This window comes from Paroedura picta, chromosome 8, assembly GCF_049243985.1.
Source record: "Paroedura picta isolate Pp20150507F chromosome 8, Ppicta_v3.0, whole genome shotgun sequence".
NCBI lineage: Eukaryota > Metazoa > Chordata > Lepidosauria > Squamata > Gekkonidae > Paroedura > Paroedura picta.
The window spans coordinates 100804214-100825098 of NC_135376.1; the positions used below are offsets into that span (position 1 = coordinate 100804214).

Sequence of the window (20885 nt, forward strand, 5' to 3'; positions counted from 1 at the left end):
CCCGGGAGTCAAACTACTTATTCCTGGCATATCCAAGAGTGGATTTTCCCCTCTTCATCAGAGAAATGCAAGCCCACGGCCCTCTACTCTGGGTCAAATGGGCTGCTTCATTTGGCTTTTCCCCTCCCCACCCACTGCAGCCACACCTCCAGCACTGACTTGTATTGAGGTTTCTCCTGATTGTTTGGCTAGGGTGTAAACTGCACGGAGCTTTTCTTCCAACCCCATATCGATTCAGTCCCTGCTCTCTACCCAGAATGCGATTTCCGTTTGGATTTGGGGCGATTTAAATTTTCCTTCTGCAGCAAGAAGGATTGATCCGGAGTGACCCTACCTTTATTGCGCCATATCTGAGACTGCTGTTAATCCTGAATAAAGAAAGCTCCTGGTAGAGAACCTCTGATCGGCTACACCAGGTCATATGACACACTTGCCTTAAAGGAGAAGCCCCTAATTTCTCTCAACTACTGTCGGTCCTGGATTTTTCCTCCCTCCTCTGCCTTTTTCGATCCTCTCCCCCTCCCTTCCAAGAAAAGAAAGAGGCTCCCTGCCTGGCTCCTCTCCCCCCACCCTTCAAGAAAAGAAAGAAAGAGGCTTGGCTACCCCCAACTTCTGAACTAACTTAACCACTTGCAGAAGACTTTCCTGTTTCAATGTTTATGTTGCTTTTGAACAACTCATGTTTTTAAAATACACTAAAAGTAAAAAAATAAAAATAAAACTCCTGCTTGAGGAAAAAAGACCCACAACCAGCTTTGAACTCAGCTTTCCAACTGAGCTATCTTGGCTATGTTGGACAGGCTGCCTGAGGCCCTATCAGAACATTCACTGACTTTTTGCAAGCATTTCCCCATCAAACACATGCACCAGATTGGGAGAAGAGACAAAGTACCTCCACACAGTTGTTTGTTTGTTTGTTTTTAAGAAATCTCAGTGTAAAACATCCCCTTTGCTTTTTAAAAAAGGACCAGAAAGAGGGTGGCCCTGGGGAGCATCACCCCTCCCATGAAGCCCATGAAGGCATAAACAGTGAAGGCATAAACAGCTTGTTGTTACTTCTGATATTGATGCTTATCAGTTCACTTAAGGGGGAAGACCTGCAATGAAATCACCAGAAGTTGAAGGGGCTGCTCCTGCTGGAAACCAGCCAATCATCACAGACCAATCAATAGACCAATCAAACAAAGGGAGGGGGAGAAAAAGTCTTGGCAATCAGGTTTTCCCGGTTTCTAGGGAGAAGAGTCCATTTGGGCACAGATTATAGCAGGTGGGTTAACACTCTTTCCAGTCATGGGAAGTGATTGTTGTAGATCTATGGCAAGATGTGAGTCTGATTCGAACAGAAATCAGCAGGACGGAGCCTGAAAAAACATGTGGCTCAGCCCAGAAAAGGTGTCAGTGGATGCCGTGATGCCCACAGTCACCATGTGGGGGAGCCCTGCTCTAGAAGAACTTGCAGGGTCTTTCAAGGAAAGAACGGAGAATGTCCATGAATTCCCATTCCTCGTATCAGATGATAGTTATCATTACATTTAGCTCCAGTATTCTGCAGTTGTTACTCAGAATCCTCATGCTATGGTTATGCATTTGTTGCTAAGGAACCCAGCATCTTTTCCCCTGGCAGCTCTTCTGTTGCCAAGAAATTGTGTTTCCCCAGAATTTAAAACTCCAATATCCTGCTACAAGGAAAATGAAATTATTCCACCCTTTCAGTGTCTCAGTTGGGGTAAGTGAGTACCTCGTGGAATGAGAATGCGTCATAAAAGTATGTTGCTTACTGCCACGAGGGCATCACAAACCAAACTGTGGTGGGCACCAGCAAGGAAAGCTCCTCCGGCCACAGAAGCACCTCCAACAACTGCCTCCTCCCCCCTCCCCTCCCCTCCCCGTTCTTCCATTTAGGGTTGCAATCCCGAATTCAGAAATACCCGGAGATTTGAGGTTTGATAGGAAAGGGCCTCAGAAGGGTCTCAGTCCAAGGCAGCCCTTTTCTCCTGGAGAAATCAGCTGTAATCATGGGAGATTTCCATCTCCCTCCTGGAGGTTGGCAACCCTTCAATTTGTAGTTGCACCTCACCAACTTGGGGGGGGGGAGGATATAGTTTCCCCAACCCAAATCAAAAAATAAATCATGCAATGGATTGTGAACAGAAAGAAAAAACACACTGAAAGACTGCAGAATTATTCTGCAAATGCGGTCAAGGTTCACGTACCTCCACTGGTCCCAACCTTTCTAGTGCCCCCTTAAAGCCTCTCTGGCGTTTTCCCAGCCTGGTCACCTGAGCTACTCCCTGCCTCTCCATCCTCCTTCTTTTCCTCCCTTTCTCCTTCCAAACATGTTCTTCTTGGTGGATATGGAGTGGAAGGGGCCCGTAATCTGCAGAAAGGTCATGAGAGCTCTTCATTAGGCCAGCGTGCCCAGCACGGCGTTGCTGGCTTCTGAGTGCCTGTTGGCCAATAACCACAGCGGAGGAAGGGAGAAAGCCCAGACTCTGTTGCGCTATTCACCTATTATAACCACTATTCACAAGAGAACTAGAGAAGAGACCCTCGTCTCATCTGGCTCGTTGGATGGGGAGAGATGCAGAGGGCAGGCGGGCAGGCAGGCAGGCAGGAGGAGAAGCAGGAATCAGGAGGATGTCCCTAAGGACTCAGGCTAGCCTTACAGGGACAGCGTCTGAAAGATCAGAACGGTGAGCGGTCAGAGCTTCTGTCTGTCTCACTGTCTCACCAGGCAAAATTCTGTCAGTACATCAGTCAGTCCAAATATCTAAGATTATATCAGTCATATGTACAAACTAGGGGTAAAGCCCGTTGTATCCAAGAATACAACGGGCGCTAGAGCTTGGCAGTGGGAAGAGGAAGGGGAGAGTTGTCCAGTCTGTAAGGGCATGGGGTTCAATGTGTGTGTTGTGTGGGAGGTTGTGGTGGCGTGGTGGCAAATCAGGGCATGGGTGTGGAGATATGGGTGTCAAGAAAATGTTCGTTGAGTGTGGGAGAGGACTGAACTTTGGGAATTGTGGCATAGTGGTTACAGATGAGCTTTCCAGAGCCAGGTATTCAGATATATGAAGGAAAAATCAGACTGGAGACTCTTCTTAGGGGGAGATTACATGGCAACCAATTCCTCCCAGTCCTGCGTCATTTCCCTTCTTGTGAGAATTAGGCCACCGACACCAAAATGTCCCCTCTGCCCTAATACACATGGGGTAGTCACAGTACACAGGTGTCCACCCTGTTCCTTCTGTCTCCATTTTTTCACTGTTGATAAAATGTTGTGCCCACATGTTTCTTTCATGGTTGCTCCTTAGAAGAAATGGATTTTTGTACCCTGTTGTACCCAAAGGAGTCTCAAGGCAGTTTACAAACACCTTTTCCCTTCGTCTCCCCACAATAGACAACCTGTGAGGGATGTTGGGCTGTGAGAGGTCTGAGAGAACTGGGAATGGGCCACAGTGACCCAGAAGGCCTCAGGTGTCTCAAAGCATTTTCCAATCGTCTCCCCAAAGCAGACTTTCCATGAGGGAGATGGGGTAGAGAGCCTCACATGGTAGCTGGCAACCCTAAGAGGAAGACTCTCTGTGCACAGCAGTCTTGACCTTAGTAAGGTTTTTTTATACTGGTTTTTTATTTGCCAGGCCAAGGTTATTTGCCAGTTACTATTTCAGTTACGATGTGTCTCCAGACATTTACTTGTTCTCTATTTAGTTTCAGGCTGTAAATATTTATTTAGATCTTCCTGCACTTTCCTGACTCACAGGACTGATGCTGGTCTGTCTGTCTGCACTCCAGAATACAAACAGTTGCTGATAAGGGCTGGCCATAGCCCATAGCCCAGGAGGGACACACCTGCACCGCTCCCTCCCAACTGCAGGCAAAAATGGCTCCTTTGAAGGCTGGACTCTGAGGCATTGTATGATTTTGAAGTCCCACCTCCAAACCTCCAGGAATATTTCCAACCCAGTGGTAGCCAAGCTCCAGGTGGGGCCTGGGGAGCTCCTGGAATTACAGCTCGTCTGCAGAGTCATCAGCTCCCCAGGCAGAAAGGGCTACTTTGGAGAGGGTTGTGGTAAAGAAGAAACATTTAAGGCCTCCCACACAGGTTGTTGTTGAATTGAAAGACTTGAGGCCTACTGCACAGGGTAGTTGTGCAGATGAAACAGGAGACAAAATAATCTCCACAACAGCATCCAATTTTGTCTGCAGAATAACATTGTGCAGTAGGCCTCAAATCTGCAGAGAGTTGACACATGGCTTGGCTGAAGCTTGTCTAACCCCCAGCCAGAGCAGTATTTTAAGTGAGAAGGGGCTTTTCTGTGGCCTCCCTCTTGGAAATACCTCCCTCCCCTCAGTCAGGGCCTGTCAGAGGCTCCTTTGCAGCAGGCCTGAAGGGAGGGGGAGGGGGAGCACTCTGCAGCCTCCGGCCAGCTCTGTCAGGGTTCTGAGGCAATTTGCAGTTGGACTTGACAGTTAGGACAGCCTTGGGGCAAAAAGGGCTGGCACAGCCTGTCCAAGCCTCTGTTTTCATCCCCCTGCGGTGGTCAGGAACAGACTGGCAGCAATGTCTCCAGATTGCCCCTGGCTGGGCTGGGTGGGCAGGCCCTGTCAGAACTTTGGCTTCGCACCTCCCGACTGGCTGGAACTCTGGTCTGTCCTGGTGAGGGCCCAATTGGAAGGCACAAACTCTTGTCTGCCCTGGTGAGGACCCTCACCTGGACTAGTCCCATCCACTCTCCACCCACTTAGGCCTTAGCCTTTTATGTTTATACAGTGGCAGCTGTATAAAGATACAACGGTATTGCCTTTTTCTGCTATGGGTGCCTCAGTTCCGAAGGGCCTGCAAAATGGAGCTCTTCCACCAGTAAGTAAATCTAAGGACATCATAACCCCCCCCCTCCCCCAACTTTCTCCCATCTTGGATCAAGAAGAGAGCTGTTTAATCCAGCCGCTACAGTGATTAGTTATATTTTAATGTTTTAAATTTTAACTGATTTTATCAACTATTGTATATTATATTTTGTTGGCTGTGCTGAAAGAGGCCCAGTTTTAGAAATCATGAATGAATGAATGAATGAATGAATGAATGAATGAATGAATGAGCTTTGCTTGCCTCCACATTGCCTGCAAACAGGATTGCTAACTCTAAACTGAGAAATTCCTCAAGATTTGAGGGTGCAACCTAGGAAGGGTGGGGTTTAGGCAGATGAAGGACCTCATTGGGGTAGAATAGGCTGACTGTTTTATGGCTTATCCCCTCCACACACATACACCTCTCCATTATCAAAATCCTATGGATGCATTGCTCTTTGTCTTTGTGCAATCTTTATTCATTTATTTTTTGCATTTATATATCGCTCTCCCTTGCAGCTCAGGGCAGTTTACAGAGAATATAAACCATATAACGTAGTGCTCTTTAGGGCTCATAGGCCCTGTAGAGGCAGTCCCTCAGGTATGCTGGGCCCAGCTCCTGCAAGTTGAGCTGTACAATATCTTTAAACCCCTCCCCCCGCTCCAAAGGAGCGGGAGGAATAAAAGAGTAAGGGCATGTGGGGAGGAGTTAGGGCGGGCCCGGTCCGGGATAAAAACTCGGGGGGGGCCAATCAGGAGCCGCGAAGCGGCTCCTGATTGGGCCCCCCGAGTGTCCATCCAAGGCCAACCGCCCAATGGGGAGCCGCGCAAAGCGCGGCTCCCCATTGGCCGCTTGCCCGAGCCTCGCTTGCCCTGGCTGGAGAGTCACCAGACAGACAGAAGACGCTGCCTGCCTGGTGAGTCCTCCAGCCGCCCTCCTGCCACTAGCCGCCTTTCCCACCGCCGCCATTTTCCGCCCACCGCCGCCATTTTCTGGCTTCTGCCGGACCCGGGCGCTCCTTCGCAGCCTTGGAGGAGCGCCCAGGTCCGGCAGAAGCCTCCCACGCCCACTGCCGCCGTTTTCCGGCTTCTGCCGGACCCGGGCGCTCCTTCGCAGCCTTGGAGAAGCGCCCAGGTCCGGCAGAAGCCTCCCACGCCCACCGCCGCCTTTTTCCGGCTTCTGCCGGACCCAGGCGCTCCTCCGCAGCCGCGAAGGAGCGCCCAGGTCCAGCAGAAGCCTTTCCCGCCCACCGCCGCCGTTTTCCGGCTTCTGCGGGACCTGGGCGCTCCTCCGCGGCTGCGGAGGAGCGCCCAGGTCCAGCAGAAGCTTCCCCCGCCCACCGCCGCCTTTTTCCGGCTTCTGCCGGACCCAGGCGCTCCTCCGCAGCCGCGAAGGAGCGCCCAGGTCCAGCAGAAGCCTTTCCCGCCCACCGCCGCCGTTTTCCGGCTTCTGCGGGACCTGGGCGCTCCTCCGTGGCTGCCGGGGAGCGCCCAGGTCCGGCAGAAGCTTCCCCCGCCCACCGCTGCCTTTTTTCGGCTTCTGCCGGACTCGGGCGCTCCTCCGCAGCCGCGGAGGTGCGCCCAGGTCCGGCAGAAGCCTTTCCCGCCCACCGCTGCCGTTTTCCGGCTTCTGCTGGACCTGGGCGCTCCTCCGTGGCTGCGGAGGAGCGCCCAGGTCCAGCAGAAGCCTCCCCCGCCCACCGCTGCCTTTTTCCGGCTTCTGCTGGACCTGGGCGCTCCTCCGTGGCTGCGGAGGAGCGCCCAGGTCCAGCAGAAGCCTCCCCCGCCCACCGCCGCCTTTTTCCGGCTTCTGCCGGCCTGGGGCGCTCCTCCGCGGCTGCGGAGGAGCGCCCAGGTCCGGCAAAAGCTTCCCCCACCCACCGCCGCCTTTTTCCGGCTTCTGCCGGCCTGGGGCGCTCCTCCGCGGCTGCGGAGGAGCGCCCAGGTCCGGCAAAAGCTTCCCCCACCCACCGCCGCCTTTTTCCGGCTTCTGCCGGCCTGGGGCGCTCCTCCGCGGCTGCGGAGGAGCGCCCAGGTCCGGCAAAAGCTTCCCCCACCCACCGCCGCCTTTTTCCGGCTTCTGCCGGCCTGGGGCGCTCCTCCGCGGCTGCGGAGGAGCGCCCAGGTCCGGCAAAAGCTTCCCCCACCCACCGCCGCCTTTTTCCGGCTTCTGCCGGCCTGGGGCGCTCCTCCGCGGCTGCGGAGGAGCGCCCAGGTCCGGCAAAAGCTTCCCCCACCCACCGCCGCCTTTTTCCGGCTTCTGCCGGCCTGGGGCGCTCCTCCGCGGCTGCGGAGGAGCGCCCAGGTCCGGCAAAAGCTTCCCCCACCCACCGCCGCCTTTTTCCGGCTTCTGCCGCCCTGGGCGCTCCTCCGCGGCTGCGGAGGAGAGCCCAGGTCCGGCAAAAGCTTCCCCCACCCACTGCCACCTTTTTCCGGCTTCTGCCGGCCCGGGGCGCTCCTCCGCGGCTGCGGAGGAGCGCCCAGGTCCAGCAGAAGCCTCCCCCGCCCACTGCCACCTTTTTCCGGCTTCTGCTGGACCCGGGCGCTCCTTTTGCCTCTGATCAAGTGTAGGACTCCGCCGCTGCAACCCCAGGACTCCAGGGACACATGCAGCCGCTCGCCGCCCGCTCGCCACCCGCTTGCCGCCGCCACAAGACCCGCCAAAAGACTCCAGGTAGTCCTCCCCCCATACCCACTCTCACTTCTAGCGCCCATTGCATTTCAATCTGCAATGGGCTATATTTCTAGTAATAATATAAAAACGGTGATTATTTATTTATTATTTTTTTATATTTAATTTAAAAACAGAATAGAAACTACATAAAAACTATACAGAACTGCACGTAAGACCAAACACATTTCTACCCTATTGGGTCTTCCTCAGTAGTCAGAATTATAACAGAATTATAACAATACACTCTATATACAAAATCTTAACTCATTATAAAGTATAGCTGAGTGGGATTTGTAGACTATGGCTCCAACCAATATGTAAATTTTAGACTTTTTGGAGACTACCTCCTATGGCCTATGCCTAGGCTCACCTCTCTTCGCTATCATATAATCTGTGCTGAGATTTTATTTTATATTATTTTATTGTACAGCTCAACCTCTGAGTTCCCACTTGTAAAGGTTGGGTTGTGTTCCTTTTTTGGTTTTGGTTCTACCCAGCTCCTGTAAGGCCTTAAAGGGGAGTACCAGGACCTTAAGCCTGATCTGGGATTCAACTGTTGGAGCACAGGCCAGATGTGGGCCCAGTGTTCCCATGAGAAACTTGTCTGCTGCATTCTGGCCCAGTGTAGTTTCCAGATCAGGCCCATGTAGAGTGAGTTACGGAAATCCAGCCTAGGGGTGACCGTCGCATGGATCACTGTGGCCAGGTGTTCCGGGGCCAAGTAGGGCGCTAGTAGTTTGGCTTGGTGCAGGTGGAAAAATGTCAACCACGCTACACTTGTGACCTGCGCCTCTGTAGAGAGGGAGGCATCTAGGATCACACCCAGATTTCTGGTGGAGTAAGTCACTGACAACTGGCACTCCATCCAGGTTGGTAGTTGTGCTTCCTTGCTTGGATCTTTTTCTGCCTAGCCATAGGACTTCTGTCTTTGAAGGGTTGAGCTTCAGGCAACTCTGCTTGAGCCATCTCGTCAATTAGAACTGGACAAAAGGGGGACCAGGTTGCTAGGTTGGGGTGTGTGGCAGAGCTTTGGTCTGCCAACTCTATTCCATCTTGCCTGCTTTAAGGGATCTCCAACTCCTAGAGAGCCCCCCCCCCCACCTCTCTCTCTCTCTCTCTCTCACTCCAGGGTAACCACTGCCACCACTGATCTTTATACAGAATGGCCCGCTGAGAGGAGTCCCGTTTCTTTTCTCTTGCCTCTGTCTCCCCCTCTGCCCAGTGCCTGGCCCTCCCAGGGACAATTTACTGCCTGGTGCGCCTCCGGAGGAATAGCTGCTTGCCTTGCCATCCTTTCTCCTCTTAGCACCCCCTTAAAATAGCATTCCCAAGATAGTGGAGCCCTGGGTGGTACAGAGATCCACTACCAGCATCCAAAGTTATGAAGTATTTAATAGCAGAGCACCAGATGGAGCAAGGGATCCAAAAGGGACCGCCTACCACTCTATGCCCCCCGCAGGGCCTTACGCTCTGCGGGTGAGAACCTGTTGGTCGTCCCCGGCCCGAAGGAAGCGCGCCTAGCCTCGACCAGGGCCAGGGCCTTTTCAGTCCTGGCCCCTACCTGGTGGAATGAGCTCCCGGGTAATCTGCGGGCCCTGCGGGATTTGTCAGCTTTCCGCAGGGCCTGTAAAACGGAGCTCTTCCACCAGGTCTATGGTTGAGGCTGGGGTCAGCGAATCAGGGACATCGCTCCCCCCCTAGGAGTTGGAGTGTACGCTACTCCCCTATCCTTTCCTTTTCACCTCTTAATAATTGGGGGAGGGATGGGATTTTTAGCCGCCATGTTAGTAGAGTAATGTTTTAATGGGAATTTTAATGGGATTGGTTGTTGTGACCCGCCTCGAGCCTGTCGGGAGAGGCGGGAAATAAATCTAATAATAATAATAATAATAATAATAATAATAATAATAATAATAATAATAATAAATTGGGTAGAATGCAAATCCTTCTGTCCCTCTTGATATACATGCCCTACCAGATGCTAACCCCCTTCAAGGATCGCTGCCTTGTTGTGGCAAGGGGGCTTGCGTAGTTCAGTGAAGCTATGAGCTATACCGTGCAGGGTCACCCAAGACGGACAGGTCATAGCTGAGAGCTCTGACAAAAGGTGATCCATTGGAGAAGGAAATGGCAAACCACTCCAGTATCTTTTTTTTTTTTTTTTTGTACCAAACAATATTTAATGAATGTGAAACATTTCCAGCTATACACAGTTAGACAACCCTTAAGTATACAGCCATTTATAAATGTAGAATAACATCCAATCCACTCAGGATGGGCCATAAAGAGGACATTCTGGCCCAACTGTTCAATGATCACCCCACCTTGGAATGTAACCTCTGGGGTACTCTTGTACTCTAGTTAGGTGTTTCCTAACTAACCTTCAGATGGAAGAGGGGAAGTGCTTGGGCACATTTCCCACGGGAGGGAAGACAGCAACAAGGAAAGGGGCGTACCCAAATGACTCAAAATGACAGGTGTGGGTAAAAACCTAAATGGACACATTTCCGCATTGAGCAGCCCTGAATTAGACACTGCCTTGAATAATGAAATCACTGTAACTGGGAATTCCCAGTATGCATGGTAAGTCAGATGGCAATTTGGGACTGTGCCTGAAAAGGCGAATTTTAATGTGGAAACATAAGGAAAAGTCAGCCCTTTAAAATGCAAATCTGAGTGATATTGTTAGTGCTCAAACAGTCCCAGTGAGTGACCTTGACACCCCTTGTCATCCCGGCAGCCTGAGTTCAGCAGAGACCCTTCAGGGCTATCAGCAGTGTGAGGGCCATGGCTTTGCTTAATGCGTGGCTATCTGAGTATCCCCATCAGCTTTTGATTATGTTTTGATTATGTAACAGAGGAAATTGCTTATCTTAATAAATGATAATGCTAGCACAGGTTATTACTACTTATCATTATTGTGAAGTAATATTTTCAAATTAAAATGCTCTCACTTTGATATGAGGTCAATTTTCAAAGGCAATAAATTTAACATAATGAGAACCTATCTTTTTTTTTTTTTTTTTATAGAAAGTTTTTATTTTATTTTCCAGAATTGAAGAGTTGAAGACAGTAAGATACATGCAATCTACATTGTTAATACAGAAAAGGAGAGCTATACTCTTCATTTGATACACTTGGTTCCCCATTTTTAATCCCTTTTGTAAATAGTTCAGGTAAGGGCCCCATTGTTCTTGAAAGACCTCTTAGTGTCAGTTTGACTATCTTGGTAAGATCAGCTAGTTTATTCACCCAGTCTTCTGTCGAGGGTAGTTCTTACGTTTTCCATTTCTTGGCCAAACCACTCCACTCCAGTATCTTTGCCATGAAAACTCTATGGACAGTTCCAATAGGCATAACGATATGACACTGGAAGATGAGCCCCTCAGGTCGGAAGGTGTCCAATATGCTACTGGGGATGAGCAGACGGCTAGTACAAGTAGCACTAGTATGAATGAAGCTACTGGGCCAAAGCCGAAAGGACGCTCAGTTGTGGAAGTAACTGGTGGCGAAAAGACAGTCCGATGCTGTAAAGATTTTTATTCCATAGGAACCTGGAACGTCAGATCCATGAATCAAGGTAAGCTGGACGTAGTCAAACAAGAAATGTCAAGACTGAACATCGACATTTTAGGAATCAGTGAACTAAAATGGACAGGAATGGGTGAATTTAATTCAGATGACCATCAGGTATACTACTGTGGACAAGAATCTCGCAGAAGAAATGGAGTAGCCTTCATAATCAATAAGAGAGTAGGAAAAGCAGTCTTGGGATACAATCCCCAAAATGACAGAATGATCTCAGTTCGAATCCAAGGCAAACCATTCAACATCACAGTGATCCAGGTCTATGCCCCAACCACTGCTGCTGAAGAGGATGAAGTTGATCATTTCTATGAAGCCCTACAACACCTTCTAGAAGCAACACCAAAAAATGATGTGCTTATCATCATGGGGGATTGGAATGCTAAAGTAGGAAGCCAAAAGATAACCGGGATAACAGGCAAGTTTGGCCTTGGAGTACAAAATGAAGCAGGCCACAGGCTGGTAGAATTTTGTCAAGAGAATACAATGGTCATAGCAAACACTCTTTTCCAACAACCCAAGAGACGACTCTACACATGGACATCACCAGACGGTCAACACAGAAATCAGATTGACTATGTGCTCTGCAGCCAAAGATGGAAAAGTTCTATCCAGTCAATAAAAACAAGACCAGGAGCTGATTGTGGTTCAGATCATGAGCTTCTTGTTGCAAAATTTAGGCTTAAATTGAAGAAAGTAGGGAAAAGCACTAGGCCACTCAGGTATGAACTAAATCATATCCCCGACGAATACACAGTAGAGGTGACAAATAGATTTAAGGAATTAGATCTGATAGACAGAGTGCCTGAAGAACTATGGACTGAGGTTCGCAACATTGTACAAGAGGTAGCAACTAAAACCATCCCAAAGAAAAAGAAATGCAAGAAATCAAAATGGCTGTCTGAGGAAGCTTTACAAATAGCTAAGGAGAGAAGGGAAGTGAAAGGCAAGGGTGAAAGAGAAAGATACACCCAATTGAATGCAGAATTTCAGAGAAAAGCTAGAAGAGATAAGAATGCCTTCTTAAATGAACAGTGCAAACAAATAGAAGAAAACAATAGAATGGGGAGGACCAGAGATCTTTTCAAGAAAATTGGAGATATGAAGAGAACGTTTCATGCAAAGTTGGGTATGATAAGGGACCAAAATGGTAGGGACCTCACAGAAGCAGAAGAGATTAAACAAAGGTGGCAAAATTATACAGAACAACTATACAAGAGTGAGCTTAACATCCCTGATGACCACAGTGGGGTAGTTACTGACCTGGAGCCAGACATCCTGGAATGTGAAGTCAAATGGGCCTTAGGAAGTCTGAGCAACAATAAAGCTAGTGGTGGTGACAGCATTCCAGTTGAACTATTCAAAATCTTAAAAGACGATGCAGTAAAAGTGCTACACTCAATATGCCAGCAAATTTGGAAAACTCAACAATGGCCACAGGATTGGAAAAGGTCAGTTTACATTCCAATCCCAAAGAAGGGCAATGCCAAAGAATGTTCAAACTACCGCACCATTGCACTAATTTCTCAGGCTAGCAAAGTTATGCTCAAAATCCTACAAGCTAGGCTCCAGCAATATGTGGACCGAGAACTTCCAGAAGTACAGGCAGGATTTCGAAGAGGCAGAGGAACTAGAGATCAAATTGCCAACATACGCTGGATCATGGAGAAAGCTAGGGAGTACCAGAAGAACGTCTACTTCTGCTTCATTGACTATGCTAAAGCCTTTGATTGTGTGGAGCACAACAAATTGTGGCAAGTTCTTAAAGAGATGGGAATACCAGAGCATCTTATTTGTCTCTTGAGAAATTTATATGCAGGTCAAGAAGCAACAGTGAGAACTGAATATGGAATCACTGACTGGTTCAAAATTGAGAAAGGAGTTCGGCAAGGCTGTATACTGTCGCCTTGCCTATTTAACTTGTATGCAGAGCACATCATGAGAAATGCGGGATTAGAAGAGTCACAAATTGGGATCAAGATTGCAGGGAGAAATATCAACAACCTCAGATATGCAGATGATACCACTCTAATGGCAGAAAGTGAAGAGGAACTAAAGAGCCTGTTGATGCGGGTGAAGGAGGAGAGTGCAAAAGTTGGCTTGAAACTCAACATCAAGAAAACAAAGATCATGGCATCCGGCCCTCTCAATTCCTGGCAAATAGATGGGGAAGAAATGGAGATAGTGACAGATTTTATTTTCCTGGGCTCCAAGATCACTGCAGATGGGGACTGCAGCAAAGAAATTAAAAGACGCTTGCTCCTGGGGAGGAAAGCTATGGCAAATCTAGACAGCATCCTAAAAAGCAGAGACATCACCCTGCCAACAAAAGTGCGTTTAGTCAAGGCTATGGTCTTCCCAGTTGCAATGTATGGCTGCGAAAGTTGGACCATAAGGAAGGCCGAGCGTCAAAGAATTGAGGCTTTTGAACTCTGGTGCTGGAGAAGACTCTTGCGAGTCCCTTGGACTGCAAGGCGAACAAACCGGTCAGTCCTAGAGGAGATCAACCCTGACTGCTCTTTAGAAGGCCAGATCCTGAAGATGAAACTCAAATACTTTGGCCACCTCATGAGAAGGAAGGACTCCCTGGAGAAGAGCCTAATGCTGGGAGCGATCGAGGGCAAAAGAAGAAGGGGACGACAGAGAATGAGGTGGCTGGATGGAGTCACTGAAGCAGTAGGTGCAAACTTAAATGGACTCCGGGGAATGGTAGAGGACAGGAAGGCCTGGAGGATCATTGTCCATGGGGTCGCGATGGGTCGGACACGACTTCGCACATAACAACAACAACAACACCAGATGCTAAAATATAGGACAAGCTCCTTAGCGTAATAAGCTGCAGATTTCTATCAAGGTTCCATTACACCGAAGCTACCTTCCACTGCATGGCCAATGGACACTCTCCAGACCCTAATCGTCCTGTCTCCCCTGATGGATTCCATGCCAGAGCCTCTTTCCTTGCTGCCAGGAGTTTGTATCACCTTTCTCCACCCACTGCCCAGGTCAAGCTGGGTCAAATAGCCTCTTCCTGGAGTCTGTCTGGTACTTAAAACCTCCAAATCTATGATCTCTACTTTGGGAGGGATTGTCTCTTAGCTAGACCATTCACATTTGTTAAGAGCTGAGCTGATATGAACCTGGAAAGCCATTGCCTAATTTACTTCTCTTCTGTGGGGGGACTGTTAAAATATCTCAAACCTCATCAATGGGTTTCTTCACAGGAGGAATAAACAGCTGAATATTCCTTCCATGGTGCAATGCCACACTCCTCCTGTTCTCTTGCTTTCTACAGTCAGGAAAGTCCCTCCCTCCCTCCCTGATTTTTGTCCCATCCTTGTTCAAGGAGCCCAGGGTGGTGTACATGACCCCCCTCCCCAGTAACCCAGTGAAGTGTCTGTCAATGAGAGATGTTGGTGAACTGTGAAATACTCAGGTCCATTCTGCACAACTTAAATGTAGCCAAAGTCTTACCTTTTGTAAACGCTATTAATTTAACGTTCCGCATGACATCGTAAACAAACTGCAAAACTCCCGCCAAACCCCAACAATCAGAATTTTATAGCGCTTAGGTGGAAATCCAGAAAAGTGGATTCCCCTAGAAAAAAACGCCACTTCTGAGCACAAGCCGCAACACACCAGTGAAAGACATGTACGTTCTCAAAATAGCGGTGGAAAGAATGTCCCTCCCCAGCTCTTGCCCCCGACCTTCCGGAGACACAATCGCCATTTTTCCCCCTTAAACCAGCGAAAGCAACGAATAAGCGAGGCTTCTTGGGCTGAAATCCCTCCACAGAAGTGTTTACAGTAAAACAAAACTCCCTTCTGCAATTGTCTTTAAAGTTTCCGAGCACAATACAGCTCCCTGTTCAACACTGCCCATAATTTCGGCCAGAAATTGCACCCATGGGGGGGGGGGTTACTTGAAGAACATGTAAATGATTAAGCGCCAGCTCCTACGCCGGCGAAAAAGGTCTTTCTGAGACACTGAATGAACAAATATTTGTTGCTACTGGTGTTTTCGGGTTTTTAAAAAACAGTTTTTAAAGGGAAAGGGGCTTTTCGGAAGCACAAACACAACAGTTCATTGGCTGTTCTGTTTGATTGACGGCCAGGGGCGGGAAGAAGCATGGAAAAATATCGCCTCCTTTGTTGCGATTCTGGCGAGACCGGAAACCTGTGGGAAATGAATAGACTGCTACTGTGACTTCAATATTCCACTAGAATTGAAGGTGTGTGGAATGATGAAATTCCACTATTAAATATAATGTTTCTGCATACTGCAAACATGTAGCAACATTGGTCATTGTGCGGAATGGCCATTAGAGATGCTGTTCCAATTCCAATGCTGTTGCGGGGTTGTTTGGGCCGGAGGGGAGGGAGGATGCTGCCTGAAGTCTCCCCCCCCCCCACCCATCTGGATCCCAAGATGTCCTCGCCCTGCTGTCTTCCCCATTGGTCAGGCTGCCCCTGGAGTCCAGTTTGCGGGTCTGGAGGCCTCACTTCAAAAAGGCAGGGTTGAGCAGGCTATTGGAATATGCAAGATGTGCTTGATTCCAAACATGTGAAGGGGGCATCGGAGGAGAGGTGTATTGAGCATAGATAGGATTTCCTGATATTTTTTTTCAAATTTAAGACTTCTTGTTCCTTTGAGCACATTTTCCCATTTGCCTCCTCAGCACACAGAATGACTGCAAAACAGTTAGACAGCCTCTCTCCTCTTCTATACAGAGTTTGTCTCTCCTTTTAACAAAACTATTTTATTCTCTTAAGCAGCCAGGTACACCACTACTCTTTCAGTATGTAAACTCTGCCAACACCGGGGAAGGCAATGAGGGTGACCAAGTCCTACCAGGAAAGACCTGATTGGGGGGAGGTAGGATTGCTCTCCTGGAGTCTTGGAAAGGCTGCCCCTTGGAGGAGGGAGCTCCCCCTCACTGGCTGTCTTCAAGCAGTGGCTAGACTTATCCAGGATGCTTGAGGCTGGTCCTGCACTGAGCAGGGGGTGGGACTAGATGGCCCCTTCCAGTCCTCTGCTTCTGTCTTCCAGGGGGACATTGCCTGCTGTTGTGGGACAGCTCTCTATGTATGGAATATTAGCGGGAAGCTGCTGGCCAGACTGGACTCTGCCTGCGGATCTGGCTGCACGCTCTCCTGCTGTTGCTTCCTGGAGGTGACGGACTGGGACGTCCACGGCCTGATTGCCACAGGGGACACTGGCGGCCACGTGCAGGTAGGGCTTCCCAGGGGAGAGGCTCCGTGGTGTGGCTTTTGGGGCCGCTGGAACTCAGGAAGCAGATCCCCTCGGCAAGACATCAGAGAGCATTTCTTCTGTTGCTTGGCGCTCGGTGAGAGCGTTGCCCTAGAGGGTACGGTTGAGAAGCTCAGGCAAAGGTGCCTTTCCTCACCACTCCAGGGCCAAACTGCATGTCCTGCAGCCACAGGATGAGCCTCCGTGGCTTTTTCTGCTCTCACCCACAGGAACCCTTGAAGCTGCCTTAGCTTGAATCAGATCTCTGTCCATCACAGTCTGTTTGGCCTTCTCAGACTGACAGCTGCTCTCCAGGGTCCTTCACATCCCCTCTTGCCTGGGCCTTTTAGCTGAGATGCCCCCAGGGGTTGGACCAGGGCCACGAGAGGCTCCTCCACTGAGCCACAGCCCCAGTCACCCATCTCTCGGCTCTTTCCTCCTCCGGGTGGCCAGCATTTGAGGGGGGTGGAGGGGACACCCGACAGGTAAGGAAAGCCCACCCCCACCCCCACCCATGCCCCCAGCTGCCCACGAAAGCAGAAGGCTGTCTGGGCTCCGTCTCACAAGACAGGACCAGCGTGTCAAAGAGGGCCAAGGAGGGCCAAGGAGGCTCCTCGCTATGCCCAGTGGCGGAAGAAAATGCTGTCAAATTGCCACTGACTTACCCCCCTCCCTCCCCCCAGCATGTCCAAGGCAAGAGCCGAACGAGGTGGCTGGCCCTGGCCCCTCTGCATAGGAGGTCTCCCCTCAGGAACCCACCAGGGCCGACCCAGCTTAGCTTCCCAGATCCGAGGAGTGGGGCTAGACGGGGCATGCGGGGAGACCTCGGGGAGGGGGCCTGCCGGGGATGCCGGGCCCAGCTGCTCTCGGGTGGAAAGCAGAAAGGGGCACAGCTAATGCTGGCAGCTCCAGCTTAGGCAAGGTCATCCTGAATTTGGGGCTGCAGATGGGGGAGGGGATGCAATGCAAAAGGTTCCTCGCTTCCCCAGCTGCCTCTGCAGACTGGAGATCCACGAGAATTCCCTGGAGGTTGGCAACCTGAGGTGCACCAGCCTCGGACCCCCTCAGGACAGGAGGGAGAGCAGGGCAGGGGCTCGAAGCTGCTGCTGCTGCTGAATTAGGCAGAGTGGGCGGAGGACAAGAGAGCGAAGGGCACAAGGGGTATCAGGGAGCCCCTCCTGGGAAGCCTGGGGGCTCACCCACGCCGTTCCCAGCTCCCCAGAGCCCTCGCATGAGAGGAAAAGGTGCAGGATCGGGACCCTGTGAGAGTTCTGCTGAGGGTTTGGGTCTGTGAGAGTTTGGGTCTGTGGCCCTTTGCTAAGGAGGGAGCGCGGCCGGGCCCTTTTGGCTTTGCTCACAGGGCAAGCACCACCTCTGGTCCTTCCTCTTGCTGGAGGCTGGGCCTGAAAGGGGATCTGGCAGGGGCCACCCCCTGCCTTGCTTGGCAGCTGAGCCTGGCCAGCCTTTACAGGCGGTTTCCTTTGGCTCTTGCAGGTCTGGAAGCTTGAAATGGCCTCAGAGCGGCCCCTGCACGGCAGGAGGAACTCCCGGGAAAGCCTGGCCGAGAAGGGTAAGGGCAACGTGTCCGTCATGCCTCGCTCCCGAGAGCTAGAGGAGGGGATCCGGAAATGGCAGGCAGCGTCCCGCTCCCCCTGCGGCTCCGCTGAGGGCTCCCCCGGACAGAGGGAGCAGAGGAGGGTGGGCCACTGTGGCTGAGCAAAGCTCTCGGGGTGATTGTGAGTGGGTCAGTCTTGCTCACTCAGTCCTACCTGGCAGGGCTGTTGTGTGGGCCAAATGAGGAAGAGAGTACATAAACCACCATGCAGGCAGTCAGCCTGCAGCCCTGCCCCCCCGGCTCTCCACTTGACCCGGTCATTTCGAAAACCACCTCTGCAGCTTGTGTCCTTTCCCATTCCCCTGATCGCGCGGTGGCCCTTGCGCTCGCCTGGGCGCTCCAGTGACTGGCGGAAGGGAAGGAGCTCCCAGTGCTGCACTTCCTCGGGAGGGCCGGCCTTCCTGAGGAGTTCCTGGCTGCTGCCAGTAGGGGGCGCTTGGGGGCAGCAGAACGGGAGCCCCGATGGCCCTTCTGGGTTTCCAGGCGTCAGGGAGCCACTCCTAGTGGAGCCACTCTCCCTAGCAGGGCCGTCAGCGGGCAGCCAATGCCGCGCGTTCACTGTAATCACTTGTCTCCCACCGCCACTCTCCCGTTGTGACCTTCTCGCTGTGCTGGTTTGGGATGCGGCCTCCCCCCCCCCCCCGCCCGCGGAGAGGTGCAGCCAAGGCCGGTGGTGGGAAGAGGTGCCAGTCGTCAGGCGCTCCTTCCGCGGCAGCTTCCTTCGCGAGCAGACCGCCCCCCTCGAGGGCCTGGAGAAGGCTGGGATTCCCCCGCCTGGTGGGCAAATGTATCTGTCACGAATCCCGCCGAGGCTGGCCTCCCCCCCCCCCCCCGGCCACACCAGGGCACCCTTGGGAAGCGCTGTGCACGGAGGGCGGCCTCCTCCCAGGCTGCGCAGAGCCAGCAGCCCCCCCCCGTGCCCGATGCCCGATGCCCTTTCTGCCGCCCGCCCAAGCCACCCCCAGGATCCCTGCGCTCGACACTCAACGGGGGGGGGGGGACTGCCCGCACTTAATGCTCAGCTCCTCGGCGCCGCCGCCACGCAGGCTCCCTGGGCTGCCGGTGTCCCGAAGCCTGGCGCAGCTGTCTCGGGAGCCGGCCGGGCCGCTTGTCCCCGAGGGAGGTGCCCCCTGCACAGGCAGCGTCGGGAGGGCCGGAGTTCCCGTCCGCCAGCCGGAGCTGGACGTTCACCCGCGGGCAGAACCGCCGATCGCTGCCGCCCTCCTGGGCCGGCCGCTCTCCTCGTGCAGCCGGCTCCAGGGCCGCCCTGACCTCCGCGGCCTCTCCCGGCCTTGAGGCCGCAGCCGTGCAAGGGCCGAGCGGGTTCCCGGTCCCTTTCGGCCGTTTCCTTCGCGGGCCTGCTGCGCTTTCCCGGGGCGGCGGGAGGGGAGACCTTGGCCCGCCGTTTGGGAGGCGACGAGGCGCGGATCCGGTTTGGGCCGCCGGCCCCGGAGCGAGCGAGCGTCGCCGCCGCCAGAGCCCCGGTCTCCTTTTGTCCCCGCAGAGGCGGCAGCGGCAGCGGCAGCAGGAGCGGCGCCGGAGGCTTCTCCGCCGGGTCTTCTCCGCCGAGCGCTGCAGTGCGGCCGGGAGCGGCGCGGGGGGCCGGGCGCGCCAGTCACCGCCGTGGCGGCGTCCAGGTGAGCAGCGCCGGACCTCCAGGAGGGGCCAAGGGCAGCGGGCCGACCTAGCCTCCCTCGCAGGGCGGTTGGCGGGAGCAGGACACGCCTGGGAGGCCTCCGGGGCACACGGGCTGCCTTGCGCTCTTAGGGTCGCCCGCCTCCAGGTGAGGCCTGGAGATCTCCCGGAATTGCAACATCTCCATCTCCACCCTAGAGAACGCGGCCTCCTTTGAACGGGGGGGGGGGGGGGGCGTGGCCTTCGACTTCCTCGGGGTTCTTCATTCCCCCGGCTGCACCTCCAGAGCTCCAGGAATTGGCACAAACCCAGGCAGGGTGTCAAGCAAGCCTTTCTTTAATTCTGCCACATCAGGATTACCCGGGGCACAAATGAACGGTGCAGGTGCCGCTTACTCTTTGAAAACTCTCTCTGTGTGTCCTCTCCAAAGGCATTACTCCAAGCTGCTGGCTGGTGATGAGGAGGGAAAGATCTTCTGTTGGTCAGTGGAGGAGTAGGACGGCCCAGCCGGACCCAGGGCTGCAGCAACACCAGCCGCCCACCTGAGGGTCGGCCCTGATCCAGGCCAGCCTCCACCCTCCCCCTTCGGCATATCCAGACCGATGGACTAAGAGGACCCACAACAAGAGGCCCATCTTCCCACCAAAGCTCCGGCATGGGATCCTTTTGCATTTCTGGAATGCCCGAAAGAACGCTGAATACATGTTTTTTTAACCATTTCTTTTTATTTTGAATAATAATGGGAAACAGAAAAAAGGGAAGGAGAATTAGAATAATAAAACATGTTTTTTATAAGGGCTTGGAGCTGTGGGCAAATTTTTTTTCCTGTTTTTTCCTGTGGAGGGTCTTGTGCACAGAATGCATTTGGGTTTTGTACTACAAGAAAATAAAATAAAATATATTTTCTGGCCAAAAGGACTTCATTCTAGCATTTGGAGCATAGAAAATATTGCAGAACCAAATGCACTTCTTTTAAAAATGCCTGACGTGGTTTTTTCTCCTCTTCCACCCAGCACATTACAAGGCAGCAAGGCAGATAGAATCACAGAATCATAGAGTTGGAAAGGGCCACACAGGCCATCGAGTCCAACTCCCTGCTAAAGCATCCTAAGAAGCATCCAAGAAAAGTGTGTATCCAACCTTTGCTTGAAGACCGCCAGTGAGGGGGAGCTGCTGAACTACTCTGTGAATTTTTTTTTCCTGATATCTAGCCTATATCTTTGTACTTGTAGTTTAAACCCATTACTGCGTGTCTTTTCCTCTGCAGCCAACGGAAACAG

General features: G+C 52.1%; 1 protein-coding gene across 4 annotated transcripts in view; it reads left to right on the forward strand.

Annotated features, from left to right (window-relative positions):
- The window catches only part of WDFY4 (WDFY family member 4), a 305701-nt gene extending 285181 nt beyond the window's left edge, over nucleotides 1–20520 (forward strand). For all 4 annotated transcript variants that reach the window (XM_077350999.1, XM_077351000.1, XM_077350998.1 and 1 more), the window contains 4 exons: nucleotides 16155–16337; nucleotides 17850–17925; nucleotides 19475–19607; nucleotides 20036–20520. In XM_077350999.1, coding sequence (XP_077207114.1) covers nucleotides 16155–16337; nucleotides 17850–17925; nucleotides 19475–19607; nucleotides 20036–20102 — 459 coding nt within the window. In that variant the 3' untranslated portion in view covers nucleotides 20103–20520. The remainder of the gene's footprint in view (nucleotides 1–16154; nucleotides 16338–17849; nucleotides 17926–19474; nucleotides 19608–20035) is intronic.
- Nucleotides 20521–20885: the final 365 nt, after the last annotated feature.